This window comes from Scomber japonicus, chromosome 3, assembly GCF_027409825.1.
Source record: "Scomber japonicus isolate fScoJap1 chromosome 3, fScoJap1.pri, whole genome shotgun sequence".
Taxonomy (NCBI): Eukaryota; Metazoa; Chordata; class Actinopteri; order Scombriformes; family Scombridae; genus Scomber; species Scomber japonicus.
The window spans coordinates 33,683,784-33,708,783 of NC_070580.1; the positions used below are offsets into that span (position 1 = coordinate 33,683,784).

Consider the following 25,000-nt stretch of genomic DNA (forward strand, 5'->3'; position numbering starts at 1 on the left):
GGACCTTGCATTGCTCTCAGTGGTGAATAGACTCATTGCCACTGTGGAAAGATTGAGTTTTCCAGTATTCTGTTTTATCAACATTTAATTTAATCTATTCAGCAAATGTGTTTTGAATAGTTCATTTAAGCTTCACCTTCAGTTCAGACAGACCTGTTTCCCAGTCCCACACTGTAAGGCTGCGTTCACACTAAAGGCCAAAATCTGTTTTTTTAGCCAATCTAGTTTGGAACCAGATGGCTCTTATGAAGTCTGAACAGTCATAAATCACATGAAATCCGATTTTTGCAAACTAGATTGAAACCACCTTTGGGAGGAAGTTTCAAATCTCATTTGGACAGATGTGTCTGAGTCTGAACAGCTCCAAACACTCATATCAGATTTGACTGTCTGTGACATCTCTCTATGTCTCTACGCTACGTCACTCTATGCGACACCAGACCCGCGCTTATACCAGTTGTTGTTGCTCGGTGATATCACCGGAGGACTTATTCCAGCTGTTGTTGCTAGGTGATATCACTGGAGGACTTATTCCAGTTGTTGTTGCTAGGTGATATCACTGGAGGCAACAGAGGACGTCGAACACATCAGTCCATGGACAGAGGACCAAACCATATTCTTAATCTTTGGGGAGATGGCTCCGTTCTGTCGCAATTATATGACATCACACAATACACGCTAGATGACAACGTTACCATAGCAACCTGTTAGATTGGTCATTAATCTGGCCCAGTCTGAACAGAACCAAATCCGATTTGGACACTTGCTAAAAACAGTGTGGACAGTCAGGCCTAAAAATCAGATTTGAATCAGATTTGCCTGCAGTGTGAACGCAGCCTCAGTATGACAATAAGAAGTAATACAAGGTAAAGTTGTTTATCTAAATCTTTTTTATATATATATGGGATTATTATGTGTTATTTTAAAGCATATGAACTAAACTTGGAAACTAGCTATGCTTTTAGTTTGAAAAGTTGAATCACAACTGACCTGCTTGTAATCTTTTAAAAACTCAGAGTTGTGTTATTTTTCAGCCACAATGCCCTCAGTGCTCCAAATGGTAAAGAGTATGGTCTGTTGCAAACTGTTGATTATCTTTTCATTAATATTCATGTAACTGTTTCAACTCCTGCCTGCCCATGTGTCAGTGTACAAGCTCTGGGCATCCGGCCATATGTGCATGCATATTTCTGTGTGTTCATACCTCAATATGAAAATATTTTTATTTCTGTGTGTGTGTGTGTGTGTGTGTGTGTGTGTGTGTGTGTGTGTGTGTTTATTCATGTGTACATGTGAATGTTCAGGCCCTAGCGGAGGGACAGACGGCACCCTGGGAAACAGCCAAGAAGGACGAGAATCGTAACAAGAATCGCTATGGCAACATCATCGCTTGTGAGTACTGAAATGACATAGATAGATTGCTCCTGCAGTTACTTGCTGCTGAGTGATTGTGGTATTCACTTATTTTGGTTCAGGTGGAGTTTTATTTATGAGTTCTTGGCGGCGGTCTGGTTTGGTTTGGATTGATAACTCTGGTGTTGTGTTAAAACCACTTTGCATATTTTTCAAATGGGCATCAATCATACACACCTTAACTGTCTAACTGAATCTTGGATTGGTTTGGTTTGGTATGTTTCATTTTAAAGACTGTGTAAAGTGAATTCAGACATTTTCTTCTAAACACATTAAATAGGCCATAAATGTATTTCTAAAAAAGGTGTAAAAAGCATTTCAATCATTTAGATTTGAATTGTGGAGCTAGGCTTCACAAACTGTGTTTCAAGATTTCTGTGTTCAGGATTCAGTGATTAGCATAAACCCGCCCCTGCTGCTGTAGAGGTAGAAATACATTCAGCACACACTACTACTACTACTACTACAGTCTACAGTTAGCCAGTTAGCAGAGTTAGCCGCTGAGTTAGCCGCCGAGTTAGCCACCGACCTAGCCGCCGAGCTAGCCGCTGAGTTAGCCGCCGAGTTAGCCGCTGAGCTAGCTGCCGAGCTAGCCACTGAAAGCTCTCATACGTAGCGTCCATGTTTCTGGTAGAGGTGGTTACTTTGATTGACAGGTGACACTTGGTAGGGGGCGGGGTTTCAGCGGACTCGGTGGCCACGCCCACAGCGTTTGGAAGCAGAGAAAGAGGCTGATTTTTACACAACTTTGAAGCCTAATTTCATATATTTGGGGATTTTTTTAATCATTCAAATTTGGCAGGGTGGTTAACAACACACTTTTCTGTGGTATGTCAAACTCAGAACACATATTTATTCTTACTTTACACGGACTTTAATGGCTGGCTTTCACTTGTTAATGATTTGATGAAGTAATATCAAGACCTCAATGTTATGAAATCATGATGTCAACTGTAAAAACTGCAAATCCCAACAGTTAGTATAAAAGGACTAATTTAAATAATAAGTTTGTAAGTATTAGCTTATTGTATTTGTACAAATATGTAAATATGTATAAAGTAAGTAAGTATCGTGTTATTAGTTCAGAATCCACCCACTGGTTTGATAAAAGATGCTGAGGCAGGTGTTATGGGTAAAGAGACCTTCTTTTAAACTGAGGACACAAGTCCAAAGCTCCATGTTGGCAACCGTCCACCCTGCTGAAGTGTCCTTTATCCAGTCACTGACAGACTCCCTCCAGCTCTGGGTGTGTCTGTCACTGTCGGACAGAACCACTCGCTGAGCGCCAGATGCCAGTAGAAGTTGGTTTTTGGTGGATGAGTCACTCAGGACCAACACATAGCTGTAACTTTTCTTCTAAGAGATGATATTTGAACTTTTGACATTCTCACTACCTCTGAGAGTGAGTCCAATTAAATCAAAGGAAAACAATGGGTTTTCTTTTTTAATAGAAAATAACATATTGCAATATATTAATGGGCATATTTAATAAGAGCCATCCTTTTTCAGCCTGTAATTCTGAACTCATTTCCTGAACTTCTGTAAGTCTCATACAGGAAACTACCATGGCAGAAAAAAAGAAATACTTTCAGTTGCAGAGGGATTTTATTTCAATCCTGCCTGATGATCAAAGCCTGCAGCCTCTATTTTATTATTCAGAGAGACTTTTGTCAAAATGAGGCTTCATTTTGGAGCAAAGGCTGCTATAATGATGTGCAGAGTGAACCTCATAGTGTACTTGTAGCACGAGTTTGTGTGTGTGTGTCGGTGTTTGGCCATTAGAGTGTGAATTAGCATGTGAATGCGATGCTGTGTAATATGTCAAGTGTTTGTCATGATTTTGTCTGCACTAATGATGTCTGTCTGATTGTTTATTCTTTAGGTGTGTGTGTGTTTGTGTGTGTGTGTGTGTGTGTGTGTGTGTGTGTGTGTGTTTATCATGTTGTACAAGGCAACCTCAGGACTCTATTAGGCTGCAACGAGAGAAGCAGATTGTTCGGTTGAAGTTTTATTCAATGCTGCTGCTGCTGCTGTGTGTGTGTGTGTGTGTGTGTGTGTGTGTGTGTGTGTGTGTGTGTGTGTGTGTGTGTGTGTGTTTGTATGTGTGTGTGTGTGTGTTTGTGTGTGTGTGTGCGTGTGTGTGTGTGTGTGTGCATGTCTTCCTATGTCATTAGACCCATACACATATACATGATCAGTGTTCTCTAAACGATTCTGCTTGTGTGCTTACATTTTACAATTAATGTGCATATGTGTGTGTGTGTGTGTGTGTGTGTGCGCGCGCCCATATCCGTGTGCGTGTACACATCTCATTACAAAGGTTTAGATGTCAAGGCAAAGACACTGCACTAACCTGAAGGCTTTCAAATGAAACATTGGGCTGAAATGAAATAGCCTGTCAAGGACTTGATAGCCAACAGGAATTATGATAAATTTGCTATTAGTACAAATCCTTTAATTACAAGGGCCTGGTAATGGAAACTGTCCATCTTGCTTGCTGTGATTGCACAAAGGCTCATTTTCTTGAGAAAATGTTTTAAAAGGCCCCCGGGGGAAACGACTTTGTGTGCTGTCTTTATTAGAACAAGGGAGACGTAGTGAGACAGGCAGACCCGCTGGTTCTGGCTCAAACTTTAAATATGGGTAAAGAGGTTTGTCTTTTCTCTCCAGTCAGGTTGAACTTTAATTCCCCTTTTCAAACAAGGGATTTGCCTTCTGTTTTGGAGCTTGAGCGCAACAATCTCAGATCAAATTGTCTCTCAATAAAGTCCAACTGTATAACTCATGCCCATGTGAGACCTTTTAATAACTATATTATCTTAGTGCTAACCCCAATCATCGTATTCTCATTAGTAGGGGTTTTTGTTCAAGGCATGACTTTCCTCCAAAGGCAGAAAAGATGTCTGTTGGTTAATGGTGGTGGGAGACTGGATTAGCCTAAAACAGACATTCACATTGAATTAAATTGTCTTAACTATACAGAACATGGATAGATATTAAGACACATTCTCTAATACAATGATAAAAGATTGTACCCCCATGATGATAATAATGCAGCCCAAATCTTACTGTATGTGTCATCCAATGTGAATCGACTTGATCCAGCAAATGGATAAAATTTGAGTGTTGGTGAAAATCATAGACAACTGGTAAAATATTATGTATTAGCAGGTTTCATTGTTAAAACTGAGTGCAAATAATTAAAGAGTTGAGTTGCAGAACCAATCCAACGTCTATTAAAATTAGATTCAGGAAAAAAGGTTGGATCATATGGATTAAATCTGTTATCATGGTATTTGAACATGACAGTCACATAGTGGCAGCAGGGAAGGGTTCATGTTAAGCCTTACTGAAGAAGAGATGAATGACATCTATGTTTACTGGTTTAAGTCATGATCCCGTCATCTGGAAAGTCATTTCTGTCTTGATCCAGTGACAGAACCTCTAACCCAAGCAAATGTTCATTGAGCTCCAGCAGATCACAATGATGGGGAGCTAAATTTACGGCCTGGCTTTACGCTAGACTTAAAGAAACACTTGAGAGTTTGAACCATAAAAATCCCCTCAGAGGCAGCCGTCATCATCTTTCTATCCTTGTGAGGACATTTGACTTTTTTTCGTGATTTTTCCTCTTTCTTTTTCTTTCATCCTTTCCTCCTTTTTTCCACCATCCCCCCCTCCTCCCCCCTCCCTTTCACTTCCAGGCTTAGTTTGGAAAGGGCTGATTTGAGTTGAAGTGTTAACACACTCTTCCTCCGGCCATCTGCCAAACACAAACGATTGATGCCATGTTTGAAATCCCTTTAGAACACTGAATAAATGTTAATCTACCAGCCTCCTGTCCTCCCATCTTCTCAGCGCTTCCCCCTCTTCTCCTCCTCCTCCTCTCCTCCAATCCTCCTCTCCTCCTCTCCCAACTTTCTTTTTCTCCCTCTCATCTTGTTTTCCTTCACATTCGGTACTTTTTTCCTCATTTCATCTCATCTTTTTTGTCTCTGTCCAAACGTTTTTTTTCCATCTCTTTGCCCTCATGTCATTTACATTCTTATTATATATTCTTCCTGTTTTCTCTCACTTTCCTCTTTTTCTTTTACTCCATCTGCTCTCCACCCTCTCATCGTTTTTTTTACTCTCACTCCATTTTTTTTCTCCCTGTGTCATCTCTGTTTACTTCATCTTTCCTCTCTTTTATTTAAAATTTCCATCTTTATATTCACCTCTTCTTTTACCTTTTACTGCCACACTTCTCACCTTTACTCCTCTCCTCTCCTCTCCTCTTCCTCTCCCCTCCTCTCCTCTCCTCTCCTCTCCTCTCCTCTCCTCTCCTCTCCTCTCCTCTCCCCTCCTCTCCTCTCCTCTCCTCTCCTCTCCTCTCCTCTCCTCTCCTCTCCTCTCCTCTCCTCTCTTCTCCCCTCCTCTCTTCTCCTCTCCTCTCCTCTCCTCTCCTCTCCTCTCCCCTCCCCTCCTCTCTTCTCCTCTCCTCTCCTCTCCTCTTTCTCTTCTCCTCTCCTCTCCTCTCCCCTCCTCTTCTCCTCTCCTCTCCTCTCCTCTTCCCTCCTCTCCTCTCCTCTTCTATCCTCTCTTCTTTCTCCTCTCCTCTCCTCTCCCCTCCTCTTCTCCTCTCCTCTCCTCTCCTCTCCTCTCCTCTCCTCTCCTCTTCCCTCCTCTCCTCTCCTCTTCTATCCTCTCTTCTTTCTCCTCTCCTCTCCTCTCCTCTCCTCTCCTCTCCTCTCTTCTCTTCTCTTTTCCTCTCCTCTCCTCTCCTCTTCTCTCCTGCATTCATTCATCCTGTCTGATTACCTCTGACAGTTTATGGGTTGGGGCAAAGCGCAGTAGTGTTTCCTCATTACAGGCATCTGTCTGCTTCTATTTCCTCCTCTTCTTCGCTACTACTCCTTCTTCTTTTTTTCTTCTCCTTTTTTTCTTCTTACTCCTCAGCCCTCAGTTCATAGAACAACCCTCCCATATGGTCATTTATAATTCAACAGAAGCATTCCTTCAAAATAAACAGATTTATTGGCAAGCATTAACATATCTGCAAAGAGAGGGGGGTATGTGTGCTTGTGTGTAACTGTGTGTGTGTGTGTGTGTGTGTGTGTGTGTGTGTGTGTGTGCGTGTGTGTTGTCAAGGAGAACTAAGGTGAAGAAGAGGAGGTGCTGTGTTTGTTGCTTGTTTTTATGTGTATTTATATTATACATTGATCTCCATGTGCACTCCTACATGCATATATATGTGTGTGTGTGTGTGTGTGTGTGTGTGTGTGTGTGTGTGTGTGTATATATGTGTTTTCATGTTATTCTATCAGTTAGCTCATGCTTGACGAGATGTAAACATCCCCATAACGATCACTGTCGATGTTATATTTCACAGTTGGGTCGTGATTCAGTACATTATCAAAATAGACTGGGGATAGAAGAAGTGCCTCAGTGGGAGCTTTACATTTCCATTTCCAATTTATTTCAACATTAGATGGAAATATAATATTTACCTGAACTCCTCTGCAGCATTGAAATACAATAATGTTGTAATATCCCAAGTGTTTATATGTGTGTGTGTGTGTGTGCATCCTGTGAGAAGCCAGATTAATAGCTGCAGCTTTTTTATTAGACAGTTTTTTGGAAGGCTAATTTTCTTTCCTTCATTCAGTAGAGGCTAGATTTCCTCTGCTGAATGTCTTTACCTGTATAATGAACACACACACACACACACACACACACACACACAGACAGAGCACACTTACACTGCATGACACGGCTCACATTCAGAAACGTCAAGGATTTAACACTTTGGTGAAAACAGATCTATCTATCCATCCATCCATCCATCCATCCATCCATCCATCCATCCATCCATCCATCCATCCATCTAATCTCTGTCTTGTTTCTTTCTCAGCCTTCATAGTCTCTGAGCTTTATTTTCTCAGTTCTCTGTCCTCTCTCTGTTGCCTTCATTCCTTCTTTTCTTTTTGTTCGGTTTACTTTCATAAATGAATGCAAGCAGCATTGTAGAGATAAAAGGATACAAGAATTCAAAAATGTTGAATGGCTAGCTCTTGGCAGCACAATTTGGACTCAACTGAAAATGTTTCAGTTTGAGAGAAACTTCTCTCTTGCCCCATAGCTGTATGACTTCAATCATGCACAGAGACAAGAAGAAAAGAAATGAATATTTGAGATCAGCTAGAGGTTGAGCTGTCACAGAAAACAGGCGGACTCACATCACACTGGGTAACTGCATGACATGCTAGCAAGCAAACAGCTTTTATGATTGTCAGTACCATCAGTGCATTGGCTGTACTTACTTAAAGCTTCTGGCTTCAAATCCCAGTATTAATATTTAACCTTTACATACATATGAAAAAAAGATATTCACAATAACTAAATATGGTCCAGGAGAACATTTTATGGAATTTAGGAAGGAAGGGAGGAAAGGAAGGAAGGAAGGAAAGGAGGGAGGAAGAAGGAAGGAAGGAAGGAAGGAATGGAGGGAGGGAGGGAGGAAGAAGGAAGGAAGGGAAGGAGGAAGGAAGAAGGAAGGAATGGAGGGAGGGAGGAAGAACGAAGGAAGGAAAGGAGGAAGGAAGGAAGGAAGGAAGGAGGGAAAGGAGGGAGGGAGGAAGGAAGGAAAGGAGGGAGGAAGGAATGAGGGAAGGAAAGAAGGAAGGTATGAGGAAGGAAAAAGGAAGGAAAAGAGGAAAGAAGGAAGGTATGAGGAAGGAAAAAGGAAGGAAAAGGGGAAAGAAGGAAGTGAGGAAGGAAAGGAAGGAAGGGAGAAAAGACAGGAAGGAAAGAAAAAGAGAAGGGAGGGAGGAAGGAAGGGAAAGAAAGAAGGAACAGTCAAAACAGACGGGGTCAATTTGACCCAGGAGGACGACAGGAAGGTTAAAAAATGGCGGGTTTTAACAAACAGAGTAAATATTGGACATTTGTATAAAAATAATGTGTATCAGCTGCAAAAAATAAATCCCATATATACCATCAGATGTAGAATTTGGACACTTGAAACTCTATCAGAAAAACTCACAACAGCATGAATCTGTCATGAGGGGAGAACTCGAGCAGGTTATTGTGTTTTAATGTAGATCACATATAGAAGGAGCTGCGTGGGAAATGGGTTTCTTCTTCAGGGTCTTTAAACACGTCATACATACAAGGTGAAAAAGTGCTTCATGTTAAGTTTGATCTGCCATTGTTTGTTCTTCCTCTCTCTCTCTCTCTCTCTCTCTCTTCTTCTTCTTCGCTCTTTCTTTCATCTTCTCCGTGTGTCTCTTCGTCTCCCCCCTTCCCCATTTTTCTTTTGCCCCTTATTCCCCATCTGTCATTCCTCTGTCTCTTTACCCCCACCTCCACTCTCTTGATCTTGATCCCTTCTTATTTCCTTTCTGAACGTAAGCTATTCACTATGTTTTCTTGCATCAACCATATCACTCCGCCCTGCCCCCTCTTCCTTCTTCTTCTTCTTCTTCTTCTTTTTATCTTTTTTTTCCTACCCTCACTCCTTTGACCTCCCTTTACTACTTACTGTTCTTCTGTGCCTTTGTTCTGTCATGACTCCCTTTCTTTTTCTCTCTTGCTTTATCTCTGTCTCCCTCACACACACACACACACACACACACACACACACACACACACACACACACACACACACACACACACACACTCCAAAGCCCCTCTTTCTTCCCATTCACTAATGTATACCTGTGTTCAGGTGAATGAGAATCATTACACAGGCTGTCAGTCTTTGCCAGGCAGTGTTATTATGCACACACACCCTTCACCCAGTGTTACACCTCCAAGTATCGCTGGCATAATCAGCATCCCCTCCCGCATCATGTTGCTTCTCATTACAACGAAGGTTATGTGTTATGCGTGTGCGAGTGTGTGTGTGTGTGTGTGTGTGTGTGTGTGTGAGAGAGAGAGAGAGAGAGAGAGAGAGAGAGAGAGAGAAAGTCAGTGAGGGTGAGGGCATCTTGTTTCTGGTAGTGTGGCAGGTTTCTGTATGAAATAAACAAAGCAAAAACGGTACAGCTGTGTGTATGATCGTGTGTGTGTGCGTGTGTGTGTGTGTGTGTGTGTGTGCGTGTGCGTGTGTGAGAGAGAGAGAAAGAGAAAAAGTCAGTGAGGGTGAGGGCATCTTGTTTCTGGTAGTGTGGCAAATAAACAAAGCAAAAAAGGTTCAGAAAGCAAGCACAGCTGTGTGTATGATCGTGTGTGTGTGTGTGTGTGTGTGTGTGTGTGTGTGTGTGTGTGTGTGTGTGTGTGTGTGTGTGTGTGTGTGTGTGTGTGTGTGTGTGTGTGTGTTAGCTTCAGTGTGTGTGCAGCTGTACATACTTTGACTCCCCTCCTTCGCTCTTATCCAGCTTGGCAGCATTTCTCAGCACATCTGCTGAGCTGCTCTGAAGTAAGAGAGCCAACAGCTCCTCTGAAGTGTTTGACCAGTGTGTGTTTTATGAGTTTATGCTCCATTTGATCTATAACCATGAAGCAACACGTTTTATTGTTGTATTTTTCTCAACTAGTCCTCCAAGTTTGTAGCATGCATTTCCAGAATGACCCACTGGAGCATTTTCAGGGTTAGGTATAGGCACACAAAAACAGTAAGGAAAGATCATGATTTAGGTTTAAATGATCACTTGAAGCGAGGTTAGGGCACTTTCACACCAGCATTATGATATATTATTACAGTATATGTATTTGATTATATTTTCAATTGTTTTTTAAAACTTTAGGATGCTTTGCTCTGCTATAACTCTCGGTAACTATCTTTAAGTAATACATAGCCTATCAAAAAGTCTTGTAATACCATATATCAGACGATATATGGGTCCGAGACCTCCAAAAAGAGGTGATCTCGGTCCGCTTGTAGTAACTATTTTACTGCTTGGTGCGAACCAAATAATCAAACTAGTGGTGTGAAAGCGCCCTTAGGTAACCTTTGTCACCATGGCAACAGTAAACACCACATTGTTTTTTTTTAACCCTCCCGTTGTCCTCGAGTCAAGGAAGGAAGGGAGGAAGAAGGAAGGAAAGGAGGGAGGGAGGAAGGAAGGAAGGAAGGGAGGGAGGAAGAAGGAAGGAAAGGAGGGAGGTAGGAAGGAAGGAAGGAAGGAAGGAAGCAAGGAAGGACAGAGGAAAGAAGGAAGGTAATCGGGAGGAAAGAAAGAAAGAAAGAAGGAAGGGCAGAAGGAAGGACGAAAGGGGGATAGAGGAAGGAAGGAAGGAAGGAAGGAAGGAAGGAAGGAACAGTCAAAACAGACGGGGTCAATTTGACCCGGGAGGACGACAGGAAGTTTAAAGATGGGCAGACTCACAGTTGTAAACTTGACACTTGAAGCAAACAGTGGTCTCCTAACTAAGGAACTAAGGAAGTCATCTTATAGTGATGTCATCTTAAAGTGATGTCATCTTATAGTGATGTCATCTTATCTTAATTATACTGGAGGTTGTTTCTGGCCATTACAATTACAAACTATAGAGACATCTTTTCTTGAGAGGATAGCCTCCGATCTTTTTTAGCTGCTAGTGAGCTGGCCGACAGCCTGGTAAATAAAAGGACAAAATCCCTTTGAATAAAATAATACATCCCTCAAGCTGTCTCACACACACACACACACACACACACACACACAAAGAGAGTTACACATACAAACACACACTGTGTATCCACATGGTAGCACCTACAAAGTCAATGAATAAGAAAGTCCTATACCTGTAGTCTACACACACACACACACACACACACACACACACACACACACACACACACGGACACTCTCTACACCCAGGCTTTTACAAATCACAGCAGTCTAGTTTGTGCTTTGTTGCTTGTAGCAGTGCAACACTGCTGCAACATTATTTCACCACAAGAAGAAGAAATTGTCTTTTTCTTTGTTTTTTGGAAGAATTCAGTTTTGCTAAATATTAAAAAAAAAAAAAAAAACAAGAAGCATATATCCTGAAATACTTTGCACCCCATGTAATTATTGGACATGTCATTCCAAACATCATAGACAGCAGGCTTCACTGGTCTGGTTTAAGGCTCTCCACATGGATTTGGTGTCTGGCTCACATGGATTTGCTCAAATTCAGCCACAGTAGCGTTAGCGATGTTGGCCACAGTAGCGTTAGCGATGTTGGCCACAGTAGCGTTAGCGATGTTGGCCACAGTAGCGTTAGCGATGTTGGCCACAGTAGCGTTAGCGATGTTGGCCACAGTAGCGTTAGCGATGTTGGCCACAGTAGCGTTAGCGATGTTGGCCACAGTAGCTTTAGCGATGTTGGTCACAGTAGCGTTAGCGATGTTGGCCACAATAGCTTTAGCAATGTTGGCCACAGTAGCGTTAGCGATGTTGGCCACAGTAGCGTTAGCGATGTTGGCCACAGTAGCGTTAGCGATGTTAGCCACAGTAGCTTTAGCGATGTTGGCCACAGTAGCGTTAGCGATGTTGGCCACAGTAGCGTTAGCGATGTTGGCCACAGTAGCGTTAGCGATGTTGGCCACAGTAGCGTTAGCGATGTTGGCCACAGTAGCGTTAGCGATGTTGGCCACAGTAGCGTTAGCGATGTTGGCCACAGTAGCGTTAGCGATGTTGGCCCCAGATGTTGGGTGATAAAGTCTGGCTCACTGTTTATCCTAAAGGTGTCCAATGGGGTTGAAGTCTGAACATGTTTCTTTACGGGCTCGGCTTTGTGTAAGAGAGTGCATTGTCATATTGAAAAGAGGAAAGAGTTGTCACAAGGTCGAAAAATGAAATGTTTACTAAAATATAGTTGTATGTTTATAGCTGAAGGTTTCTGTCACATAGACATAAAGGGCCGAGTCATAACTGTGAATAACAGCAGATGTCCTTTACATCATGTTTCTCCCACATTGATTATTAAGCTTTGAATAGTGACAGAGCAACTCACTATGGAAGCGTGTTGCATTCACTTCAATATAAAAACATTTTTAAAAGTTTTTTCTGAGTAATTTATTTTTCCTTCCTTCCTTCCTTCCTTCCTTCCTTCCAGTCTTCTTTTCCTTCTTTCATGTCTTCTTTCCTTCCTTTCTTCCTTCCTTCCTGAATGTCTTCTATCCTTTCTTCTTTTCTTTCTCCCTTCCTTTCTTCCTTCCTTCCCCCCTTCCTTCCTTCCTTCCTTCCTTCCTTCCTGAAAAGAGGGAGGAAGGTGGAAGAAAGGAAAGGAGGGAGGAAAGAAGGAAAGAAGGAAGGACAGGAGGAAGGAAGGAAGGAAAGGACAGAGGAAAGATTTCGAAGTATCTCGATAATTCATAGAAAATAATTACCTCGAAAAACAGACAAAAAATAAATTACTCAGAAAAAACTGATTTTTTTTTAGTCAAGTGAATGCAACACGCTTCCGTAACACACATCCTGTTGTGGTGTAAAAAAAAAAAAAAAAAAACATAAACATCAAGAGAGGAGCAGGGGAAAAAGAAAAAGGCTTCTCAAGGATAGACTGATTATGTTTACCAGCCCCCCCACCCCCCCCACCAGATGATGAAATGGTTTCTGTTGCAGTTCCTAGCAGGAGGGGGGGGGGGGGGCACACAGATAATGGTGATAATGAGGCTGCTTTTTTTGTTTTTTGTTTTTTTTTAAATGCCAGCGGTGTTATTATTGATACCGTTGACGGTGATTGCTGTTAATCATTGTTCCTCTTCAGAAGCACTCGGGGTTTACAAAGACACAGACAATAATCTGATGCTCTGATTTTAAACTCTTTCTGTTTACCGCACAGAAAAAAAAAAAAAACATCTGTTAGTGAAAGGCAAGATGATGAAGTAATGATTTTAATCATGACTGTATTTTTTAATTAGAAGGCAGAGGGTTGTAAAGTGATCATATTTCATCCTTAAAACTTCGGGGGGTTGACTATTCAATATTGGTTGATAGCTGGTAATGACGAGCTGTGATTATTAACAGTATGTGATAATTAATTGTTGATGAATTAATCTGAATTAATGAGATGTGCTGCTGTCTAGACATTTATATAATATCCACCGAAGAGGGGATTTTAACTTTCTTTTACCCGGATGCATCCAAATTGACTAGATCAGGGGTGTCAAACATGCGGCCCGTGGGCCAGAACCGGGGGGTCCAATTCGGCCCACTTTCCTTCCTGTCTTTTTTTCCTTCCTTACTTCCTTCCTTCTGTCCTTCCTTCCTCCCTTTCTTACTTTCTTTTTTCCTTCTTTCCTTCCTTCATTCCTTCCATCCTTCCATCCTTCCTGTCTTCTTTTCCTTCCTTCCGTCCATCCGTCCTTCCTTCCTTCCTTCCTTCCTTCTTTCTTTTCCTTCCTTTCATCCATCCTTCCTGTCTTCTTTTCCTTCCTTCCATCCGTCCTTCCTTCCTTCCTTCCTTCCTTCCTTCTTTTCCTTCCTTCCTTCCTTCCTTCCTTCCTCCAACCTTTTCTTTCTTCCTTCCTTCCTTCCTCCCTTCCTTCCTTCCTTCCTTCCTTCCTTCCTTCCCACATGAGATCAAACTGGGCTGTATGTGGCCCTTGAATGAAAATGAGTTTGACACCTCTGGACTAGATCTTCACTCAGGCCACCTTTCCTTCTCCCACACTTGTGAGGTAATTGTGCTAAAAGGCTATTGGGTGGATCATCATCGAGCTCCTGTGACCGTCTCATTGTCGGAGTCAGAGTTTTTTTTTTACCAGGAAAATGAGGTGCAGGAACAAGCTGAGCTCAAATCATCTAATTCACTTCTCATAAAGCTAATGAGTCGCTGTCTGCTATCATACCACCACTTATATGCAGATAACTTCTAACTCCTCCTCGGTGTGGCTTACTGCAGGAAAACACTTATTACCATTAGACTGAAGAGAAGATGTTCCTTTGGACAATCAGAGATGGGATACTAATGAGAAGATAGTGTCAGTTGGTCAGCAGGAAGGAAGATGATTGGCTGTAAGAAGGGCCAAAAGGATATATTTCTTGTGATTGTAAGCTCATTAGCAAGAAAATGTCATTTACTTTATTCTGTTCTCTTTTTTTTAAATATGGGGGGAGTTTACCAGCTGTATCATCACATAAGGTATACTATTAGACATGCAGACAGGAAGTGAAGTGTGTCTTGATCCTTGGCTTGGAAACCTCTCAAGATGACTTTTATTTGTCTCGGGTGTGATATTAAGTGGAAGAGGAGACTGAAGATGTAGAGCAGGTGTAGCTGTGCATCAAGTCACTGTCATAACTTTGATTATATATCAGTGTCTTGTCAAGCTGTGGATGCAGGAGAGAGTGTATGCATGTATGAGAAGTAGTGTTTAATGATAGAGGGTTATGTATATTGCAGAGATAGTAAAAAAAAAATGTACAGAGCACATCTGGATAGTCGACATTATGCAAAGTGGGACTATATTTGCAAGAGTTTGATGGCACTTTATGAATAGTAGTCATAAAAAGGGATGTTTGAGCATGTTACATTATCTTGAATCCTTGCAACATTTATTAATGAAAGTTCTTGCAGCTGTTGTTGTTATGGTAACAGGTCAGCTGTAATTTATTGGATTAATTCAGTTGTATTAAGATGACACATTGCAATTAGTACCATTGTAAAGACCACGTTGTGTTTTTTAAAGTTAACCCTCCTGTTGTCCTCAAAGGAAGGGAGGAAGGGTGGGAGAGAGGGAGGGAGGAAGGGAGGGAGGAAGAAGGAATAAAAGGAGGAAAGGAGGGAGAAAGGAGGGAGGGGGAAAGGAAGGAAGGAAGGGAGGAAGAAGGAAGGGAACGAGGGAGGGGAAAGGAAGGAAGGGAGGGAGGGAGGAAAGGAAGGAAAGGAGGGAGGGGAAGGAAGGGAGGGAGGAAGGAAAGGAAGGAGGGGGAAAGGAAGGACGGGAGGGAAGAAAAGGAAAGGAAGGAAGAAAGGGGGTGGAGGAAGAAAAGAAGGAAGGGAGGAAAGAGAGAAAGAAGGAAGGAGGGAGGAAGGACAGACAGAAGGAAGGAAGGGAGGAAAGAAGGAACAGTCAAAACAGACGGGGTCAATTTGACCCGGGAGGACGACAGGAAGGTTAAATGAACTTGCAGTCGTCGATTTCTTGTGGTTTCGAGGATAGAGCCATTCATCACCAAGGGTATGTCTAAAGGGTTAATAGTTATATTATAGTATTTATGATAGTTGCTAAATCTGCCAATATGTGTTTTTTGTATCACTAATGCTGAAATGACTTAATGAAATGTGATGTACTATACAAATCACAGTGCCATTACCATAGTAACCACCATAGTAAAGACCAGGTTGTGTTCTTTAAAGTTAAACGAGCTGAATGCTTCTTTAAATTTTAATTATATCACCAGCGTCTAAAGGGTTAATATCTATATTATAGTGTAGTATAGATATAGTAGTTTCTGTCCTCAGCACAGTTTAGTGTTACGATAGAATAATTTAGCTCCAGTGTGCTACTTCCAGTGAAAAGAGAGTCGTAATTCCTCCCATTTTACTCTCTGTCCTTTTCCCTGTCTTTCATTTCACTCTCTCTCTCTCTCCGTTGCTCCTGACAGACTTCTAACAGCTGGAAACCACATCTTGGGGTGTTTGTTTGTGTGTGTGTGTGTGTGTGTGTGTATGTGTATGTGTATGTGTATTTGTGTGTGTGTGTGTGTGTGAGTTTTACAACATTTTGAGTTGTTTGACACATCAGCTGCAGGGTGCTCTGGTCTTAATAGGCTATTACACACTATAATACCCACCAACATACACACACACACACACACACACATGCACACACACACACTTACACACATACACACACATGCACACACAATGACACAAGAGGCACCACACACATGACATCTCTAAGCTTAAATGCTGACGCTGGAACACACACATCACTTAAAAAAAAAAGGAGAAGAAGAAGAAGAAGCACACACACACTCGCTCTTCAACACACAACCTAAAGATGTTCCAGGACATACGAGCGTACAGGGAAGTAAAGAAAGACACACTTTAACACACTTACACGCTACTCAGTCTCACACACACACACACTTACACTCAATCACACATGCTATTAAATTCCCTAATGCCTTGAGCCGGGCTGACAGCAGAGTGTATGCCGTGAGTGAGTTGAGCTCCACAGGGAGTTAACTGATTAAGTATATCTGTGACAGACACAATCCCTGCTTAGTGGCTACTGAAAAAAGGAGGCGAGAGGAGCAGAAGGAGGTGGAGAAGAGAGGAGATGAGAAGGAAGAGGAGAGCAAAAGAAGAGTAAAACGTCTCGTTCAGCAGTTTCAAATTGCTACCGTGAGCTTTTTTTTTTTTTCCTCCTTTTTTAAAATACCTACTCCATCTGTTTATGTGGACATTTAACCGAGTTATACCTATTTTCAGCGACGCGGCTAACGAGCAGCTTGTCATGTTAAGGTGCTAGATTGTGTTTTTAACTCTCCTGTTGTCCTTGAGTCAAGGAAGGAAGGAATAGGAGGTAGAAAGGAAGGAAGGAAAGGAAGGAAGGAAAGGAGGGAAGAAGGAGGAAGGAAAGAAAGGAGGGAGGAAGGAGGAAGAAAGGAAAGGAGGGAGGAAGGAAGGAAAGAAGGAAGGAAAGGAAGGAAATAAAGGAGGGAGGAAGGAAGGAAGGAAGGAAAGGAGGGAGGAAGGAAGGAGGAAGAAAGGAAAGGAGGGAGGAAAGAAGGAAGGAGGAAAGAAGGAAGGAGGAAAGAAGGAAGGAAGGAAAGAAAGGAAGGAGGGAAGGAAGGAAGGAGGAAAGAAGGAAGTCCTCGAGATCCAGCCCTCGCAACCATAGCAACCTCTCCGCTCCACCCATGACTCCGCCCATGACCCCGTCTCACGCCCATATAAGTAGAATCCGTGTTTTTATTTTTCCCAGCATGCACCTGAAATTTTCAAGATGGCGCTGCCTAGATTAGAAACTAATTGGCTTCCGAGCAGCAGTCCACAAACCAATGGGTGACGTCACGGATGTTAGGTCCATTTCTTCTATGCAGTCTATGATTACTTCTAATGTAAAGATGCTCTAGCACTGCTAATAAGTAGAAAGCAGGAAGTGGTACTTAAAAATAAAAGTGCGGAAGTCAGGAACTTGGTTACTTTTCAAAGTAAATATGGATTGAACTCACACTGTCCGAGATCACTGTATGCTGATGATCTTTTAACCTCCATCACAGGACGAATGAGAAGCAGTGGTGATATAATTTATAAAAAAACAAATGAAGGATGAGGTTCAATATATTAGTAGCATGAATCTATAATCATCCATCTAGTCCGTATCAGTGCTACTCTATGATACTGTATTATCTCTCCTCGTCTCTCTCTCTCTCCAACATTGTCAAACAAAGACCTAATGTGCACACTGAAGCATTAAATTCTTCTCTCTCCAGCAGCCGGCTCTATTATACTTCCTCTCTCTTCTTTTCAGGCAATTGGAAAGACTATAAAATATATAAATTGTATAAGGAGGTTGATAAAGTTCTTGTTCAACCTCAACGACCCAGAAATTTCTTCAACCGGTGCTGAAATGTCTGACTTCTTCTTGGCAATGCTCTCACATAACTAAAAACCTTATTCAGTAGAGTTTCAGTCTCATTTTAGCTGCAGAAAAAAAGGGCTTTGTCATAATGCTGTTTATTTTTTCACTTGATATTTTATCCTTTTAACATTTTTATAAAATAAGCAAAGGAATGACATTATGTTTAAATATTTGTACTTTGGGTTAAATCAAGGTTTTAGTCAAATTTTAGAAGCTGAAAAAAAAACATTAAAGTTATTTCTTGCATATCCCGACAGAGAAAGTTCATGATCTCCTGTAGAAATAATAAAAAATAAGAATTAAATCCTTTGGTATCATTGGGGAGAGAAAAAATGGATGTGTATAGTCTATAATTCATAGTTCAGTAAAGGTCATAGATCATTTAATTCTCCAAATATGATTCAAGTTGGTTCATGTTCAGTGGAAGAATTTCATTATTTCTTGTTTTCAGTGGAGGATTTCAGCATTATATAACCTAAGCACTTCTTAAATGTCTCTTGCCTCATCATGCGAGAACAATCTTGGGAAGACACTGGCCTTATAAAGCAATAAAAGGGGCAGTATAGTCATGAAACTGGAACATAATGACTTCATAGATTATTTTATGCCCTCAAACAGAATATTATGTGGGTTTTATTTTTTGGTGATGAGTAACATAAAACCCTCTTCATGAACTTTGAGCTTTAAGAAAGACCAAAAAACAGCTGTTCCTTTTTGCTTTGCTGTGTTGGTGCCATAGACTGTTTAAAAGAAATGGACGTAACATCCGTGACATCACCTATTGGTTTGTGGACTGCTGCTCGGAAGCCAATAGTTTCCAATCTAGGCAGCGCCATCTTGAAAATTTCAGGTGCATGCTGGGAAAAATAAAAACACAGATTCTACTTATATGGGCATGACGCGGGGACATGGGCGGAGCGGGGAGGTTGCTATGGTTGCGAGGGCTGGATCTCGAGGACATTGGTCAATCAACCTGTCAATCAGGACGTAGCCACGCCCTAATGCATACCCTGCTTTATCATCAAATATAAAATCAGGGAGGCCAAAATGTCCCAAATGAACATCATACTGCATTGAAGAAGGCTTTAAACTAGCGATTGAGACCATAAACACATTTTGAAAACGTTTACTGAGGTTAGAAATCAAGTGAGAAGTTGGTGAATCCTCCATTGACTTGTATAGAGACGGTCGCCCCCTGGTGGCCTTTTGATAGAATGCAGTTCTAAGTTACTTCCGCGTTGGCCTCATTTCAGAGGACCTGAACTCCCCGCCTGGTTGGTACGAGTGCAGTCATTAAGCACACTGGGTGTCTCCTGCTCATTGTATTTGTGTGTGTGGACTCTCACTACATACAATATAGATGTGATGTCTCCAAATTACAGCTTTCTGCTGCATCCAGTCTGCCCCTGTGAATCTCTCCAAGATAAAAAAAACCCACAGAAGTCTATGTTGTTTGGCCTTTTTGTGGACCCCTCAAGTTAACAAGTTTTCCTCAACAAAACTTTTACACTGGCTGCTGGGGTAATGACAAGACTTGGTAGAGAAGAAGAGGAAAGAGAGAGAGAGAGAGAGAGAGAGAGAGAGAGAGAGAGAGAGAGATATACTAAGAGAGAAAATGGAACCAAACTAAAAGCAGAGAAGAGAGAGGAGGAGGAGGAGAAGGGGGGTGTTGCAAGGTTATGAAGAGAGGGAGACTCAGCAGAGGAGAGTGGAGCTCATTAATGAGTAATGGGTTCGTGACCCCTTCACCCTTGGACACCACAGCTTCTGATGACTTTGTTGTTACTCCAGTACTGCAGACGCCACACAACATGAGCCAGTGTGCACATAGCTAGCTGCTCTATATATCTGTATCTCTCTACTCAGATCTATCTCTACTCTAGGAGACGGGGGGGTTAGAATAAACACACATGCACGATCCGAGTATATTGATCTAAATCAGGTTCAGGATCGTTGTGATCTTGCAAAAACAGATCAATTGAGTTAAGCCTTGGTGTAATATTGGTGTTAGTTTTACTGTAAGTCAACAGCTGGATTTGTATTGAGGATATGTTTGTTACTTCAGGCTTAAGAGACTTTGGATGAATTCAGTCATTGAAGTTACTGTACAGTGTAGTTAGTATTAAACTGTGTGAGTGTTTGATGTTTTATTAACCCTTACATACAAATTTGACCCTTTTTGTACATTTAAGAGCTCTAAAAACACCATATATGCATTTTTTCACAGTGGATTTTTTTGTTATGTGACCCATAGTTTACAAAAATGGTTTTATTTTTAAATTTCTGTGCAGCAGATACACATTTTTTTATATTTGTTTTAGTATGTAAAGGTACAAGTTTGACCTCTGTCACCATTCAAACATGTTGTAGATTCAAGATTCAAGATTCAAGATGCTTTATTTGTCAGTCATCATGTCAGAAATGTGAGTGAGATATAGTACTCAGGTCTCTGATACTAAAATAAATTAAATCTAATTTAAAAACAAGCTAAAACAGGCTAAAACATCATATACAAATAAAACATAATTAAAGTGACTGGTAGTTTAAAGTGCATCACAGAGTCCAAACAGCCTCGATAAGTGTCCTTTATACTACCCGTCATATGTGCTCCTGGGTCATAAGATAGTGATTGTGAAAGTCTTTATTGATGACTGATAAAGGGGGATTTATGAATGTGAATTGGTGTAGAGACTAATTATGAGTCAGAATATTTCAGTATGTGAGGGTTTAAGCTTCTCGTATCCTTCACTCGCACAAATACACACATAGCCTACTGTACACTACTAATTAAAATAAAACTTTAATTGTCTTTCTCTCACTCACTCACCCGTACAAGACACACACACACACACACACACACACACACACACACACACACACACACATATATATACACACACTGTCAGCCCCTTCAAACCTGTGGCCTGTGTCCAGATCCGCAGTGTTTGCAAGCCAGTACCTCCTGCCATCTCAGCCCAATTAGAAGCTCCCCTCCCTGGGCAGAGAGGAATGGAAAGGGCCCCTCCCTCCCTCCCTCATTCCCTCCATCCCTCCCTCCACCCCCCCCCCCCCCCCCTCCTTCCCTCCCTCCAGCTTCATATCAGTGGCTCTTGTGTTATGACAGCCTCTGACACTAGCCCTGTGTAATTACTGCTGTCTGAAGGAGCGAGACAGCATGGGGGCAATAAAGGAGGAAGGGAAGAATAAAAAAAAAAAAGGTAAATGAAGGAAGACGAGGAGAGAGGGATAGAGTCAGCCAAGCAAAGGAAGAGAGGGAGGAGAGGGAAGAGGAGCGGCAGAAGAGGCAGTGGCAAAAGATGAGGAGGGGAAGAAGTGGTGGAAGTCAGAAGAAAAGAGGGAAAGAGGGAAGGAAGGAAGGAAGGAAGGAAGGAAGGAAGGAAGGAAGGAAGGAAAGAGCAGAAGGCTGGCAGACTCGCCCCTGTTGTGTTTGTTTTTACATGCAGGGAAAGCGTGTGTGTGTGTGTGTGTGTGTGTGTGTGTGTCTGTGTGTGTGTGTGTGTGTGTGTGTGTGTGTGTGTGTGTGTGTGTGTGTGTGTGTGTGTGTGTGTGTGTGAGTTGTGAATGAGAGTATGAGAGAGAGGCTGATAGCTGATGACAGTATCTTGTACCGACAGAGTGGAGTCATGCTGCCTCCATTGTTGCCGCTCAGCCAGAGCTGGAAAATGACTCTGATAGAAGCCGTACAAATACTTCTCCTCAAGGTGATCTTAGAAATGATAATCGAGGAGCGGATTCATCGCAGGACTCCGTATCGTATCATATGCAGCTTATTCTGTGTTTCGATTTATGTTTAGAGGCATTGTTCAGTGCCAGTGGAGCAAGTTATGTTCCTATAGTGCAGTAAAAAGTGAGTCTGGGTCTGTTGGATATGCTTGTAAATGATTTGCTATTAACACTTCCGAGCCAAGTCTGTGGCAAATACTTTTTTTGTCTATTTTTTTTTATACTTTTCTGGAGTAACTGAGCAACTCAAGGAGGCTCTTTTCCTTCCTTTCTGACATCAGGGAGGGAAGACACTCCTTCATGATGGTCTTTATGTCACATTATGATGATGGTGATCATGGCACTGCAATTTAGCCATAAACAGGGTTTGTAAGGTTGCTCCTTCCTTCCTTCCTTCCTTCCTTCCTTCCTTCCTTCCTTCCTTCCTTCCTTCCTTCCTTCCTCCCTTCCTCCTGTCCTTCCTTCCTTCCTTCCCTCCATTCCTTCCTTCCTTCCTTCTTCTTTCCTGCCTTCCTCCTGTCCTTCCTTCCTTCTTTCTTTCCTCCTGTCCTTCCTTCCTTCTTTCCTTCCTTCCTCCTGTCCTTCCTGCCTGCCCTCCTTCTTTCCTCCTGTGCTTCCTTCCTTCCTTCCCTCCATTCCTTCCTTCCTTCCTTCCTTCTTCCTTCCTTCCTTCCTTCCTAGTAACATGTTAAATATAAAAAATGAGGAAAATCTTAAAGGTCTGACTTCAGATGTAATCATCAACATTTTCATAAGTTAAATTTATTTTGTAATTAAATGCTACTAGTTACTTCCCAACACTGACCATGATGAGACACATTAGACTAAAGGTTGAAGGCTGAATAATCCCAACCAAACAAAGACAGACTTTCATCATCATCGTAGCATCGATATATTCAAACTAGAAATGGCAGAAAACACACTCCCAACCTCTTTCTGGTCTCTGTGAGGTTTGATTGATGCAGGATAGTTTGTCTTGCACAGTGACATAATAATTAAATGCTTCTGGCGGATATAGTCGAATCCAGTTATGAAACAGTGTTTTGTAATGTATGTAAAAATGAATAACAATTGAAGGTATGAGTCATCGAGCAAACAGTGGAGCCGCTCATATTTAAAGCTGTTTTCGAGGCACAATTCCTTTGAGACAGATTTGAGCTTTGATTCAAAGTGGACCCTGCCGTTTCAAAAAAAAAAAAAAAAGACTTTGCTCAACTATAATGTAAGCAATAAACCCTGCAGTTGCTTTTTTTTTCTCAGGGTATAATTAGCTTTTGAAATACCAACTTGTGAATTTCATGAGGTAGAATTCTTCAAAAGCAGACACCTGAAGCGCAGTGAAAATGTTGATTTTTCATTTTCTGACACAGTTCAGAAGTCACAGATTTTTCCTGCAGCTAGCAGACCAGCTCGCAGGCTAACGGCAGCCAGCTAGCCGTGCTATCGCTTTAAGCTAGGTTTCACCTCGCTGTAGCTTTGCATCAGCCAGTAAAGTCATATACGTAAGCATTTCAGTGACTTCAAAGAAACATAGAGGTGATCTTTTTTTTTTTTAATCCACCCCCCGTCGTTGCAATTTTTTCCTCATTCTCCTTTTATCCTCTCTCCTCTTCTCTTCCTTTCTCATCCCACCTTATACTTTCAGCCTTTTATACCAATTTCAGCCCTGCATCGCCTCTTCTTCCTTCTCTTCTCTTTTTTTTGTTTTCTTCATACCTTTCCCTTTTCACTCACCTCATCTCTCAAGAAAGAAAAAAAAATCATCTTATTTATAGCAGTGGTGTCATTATAATATCTTAGAGGATGAAAATAAGAGGGTTGAACTGGAGCTGATCAACACAGGAAAGAGAAAGACTTGGTGAGAGAGAAAAGTAGAGATAATCAGACTTAATCATGTCTACTTCATCTGCAATTACCTGCCGTTGCCACGTTACGACTAAACAAAATCACTGCCTCCCATTAGCCATAATGACCCTGAATGTGCCCTGGATGGCTATTAGAGCCCAGAACAAAATAATTGACATTCAAAAGAAGAAGAAAAAAAAAAAAAAAAAAGAAGAAGAAATAAATTCAGTTTTGTTGACAATGGTTCACACAACGGAGCTATGGTTGTGCTGATATGAGCGGCTCATTGATATCATCTGATATTTAACCCTCCTGTTGTCCTCGAGTCAAGGAAGGGAGGAAGAAGGAAGGGAAGGGAAGGAAGGAAAGAAAGGAGGGAGGCAGGAAGAGAGGAAAGAAGGAAGGAAGGAAGGAAGGGAGGAAGGAAGGAAGGAAAGGAAGGAAAGGAGGAAGGAAAGGAGGGAGGCAGGGAGGGAATCCTTCCTTCTGTCTGTCCTCCCTTCCTTCCTTCCTTCACTGTATATCCTTCCTTTCTTCCCTCCTTCCTTTTGCCTGTCTTCCCTTCCTTTCTTCCTTCCTTCCTTCCTTCCTTCCTTCCTTCACTGTCTGTCTTTCCTTCCTTCCTTCCATCTTTTTAATGATCTGGCCCACACCAGATCAGATTGGTCTCTATGTGGCCCGTGAATGAAAATGAGTTTGACACCTCTGGTCTACAGTGTTTCATTTAAAAACTACTCTGTGAAGCAATAATTTAACATAGATGTTTTCTTTAGTTTTACTTTCCCTCCGCAGCATCCCATTTATATCTAACAGCTCAGAACTAATGCTTGTGGGCAGCACAGTTTGCAGTCTGTTTGTTACAAACAGACTATTAAGAGAACCGTTTGGAGTGGGGTGCTCTTTATCTAAAAGTGAAACATAAATTATTTTTAACCTCTCCTTCTGCAGTGCCGTGAAAGTGCTTTTTAAAATATTCAGCGAGCGTCACGCAGAGGTGTGTTCATTCTATTTAAAACAATGATTGAAATGAATGCGCCTTGTTTTTCAAAGTGACTGGCGGAGCTAACAGTCAGCAGAGAGTGGTTTGAATGGCACCGAGGCAGAGTGGAAAACACATTGTTCCACTTTTTGAAATAGCGTCTTCTGGTGAGCCGAGCGAATAGAGACATTAATCAGCGTTTCCACTAGTAGGTCTCACTGTTACAAGGTTATTGGTTGTTATGGTGCATTTGGCAGTAAATAAACTAGTGTTTGCTCATAGTGGCAGCTTGTAATGGGAACAGTATCAGTCCCATCACTCTGACTTATGCAAACAAATGTTGCTGTTGTCATACCCGCTCAGCTCATCTGAGTGGAGCTACGCTGAGGACATTTAACTAAAGTGGAACAAACAGTCAAAATATAGAAGTTGAATGAAACCAAACCAAACCAAACCATGTGCCTCTGTCTTAACACTCCTGTTGTCCTCGAGTCAAGGAAGGGAGGAAGGAGGAAGGAAAGGTG

General features: G+C 41.7%; 1 protein-coding gene across 1 annotated transcript in view; it reads left to right on the plus strand.

Annotated features, from left to right (window-relative positions):
• ptprt (protein tyrosine phosphatase receptor type T) overlaps positions 1-25,000 on the plus strand; it is a 470,972-nt gene that overhangs the window by 395,089 nt on the left and 50,883 nt on the right. Inside the window, exon 27 of the mRNA XM_053315616.1 lies at positions 1,305-1,392. Within this exon, the coding sequence (XP_053171591.1) occupies positions 1,305-1,392 (88 nt within the window). The remainder of the gene's footprint in view (positions 1-1,304; positions 1,393-25,000) is intronic.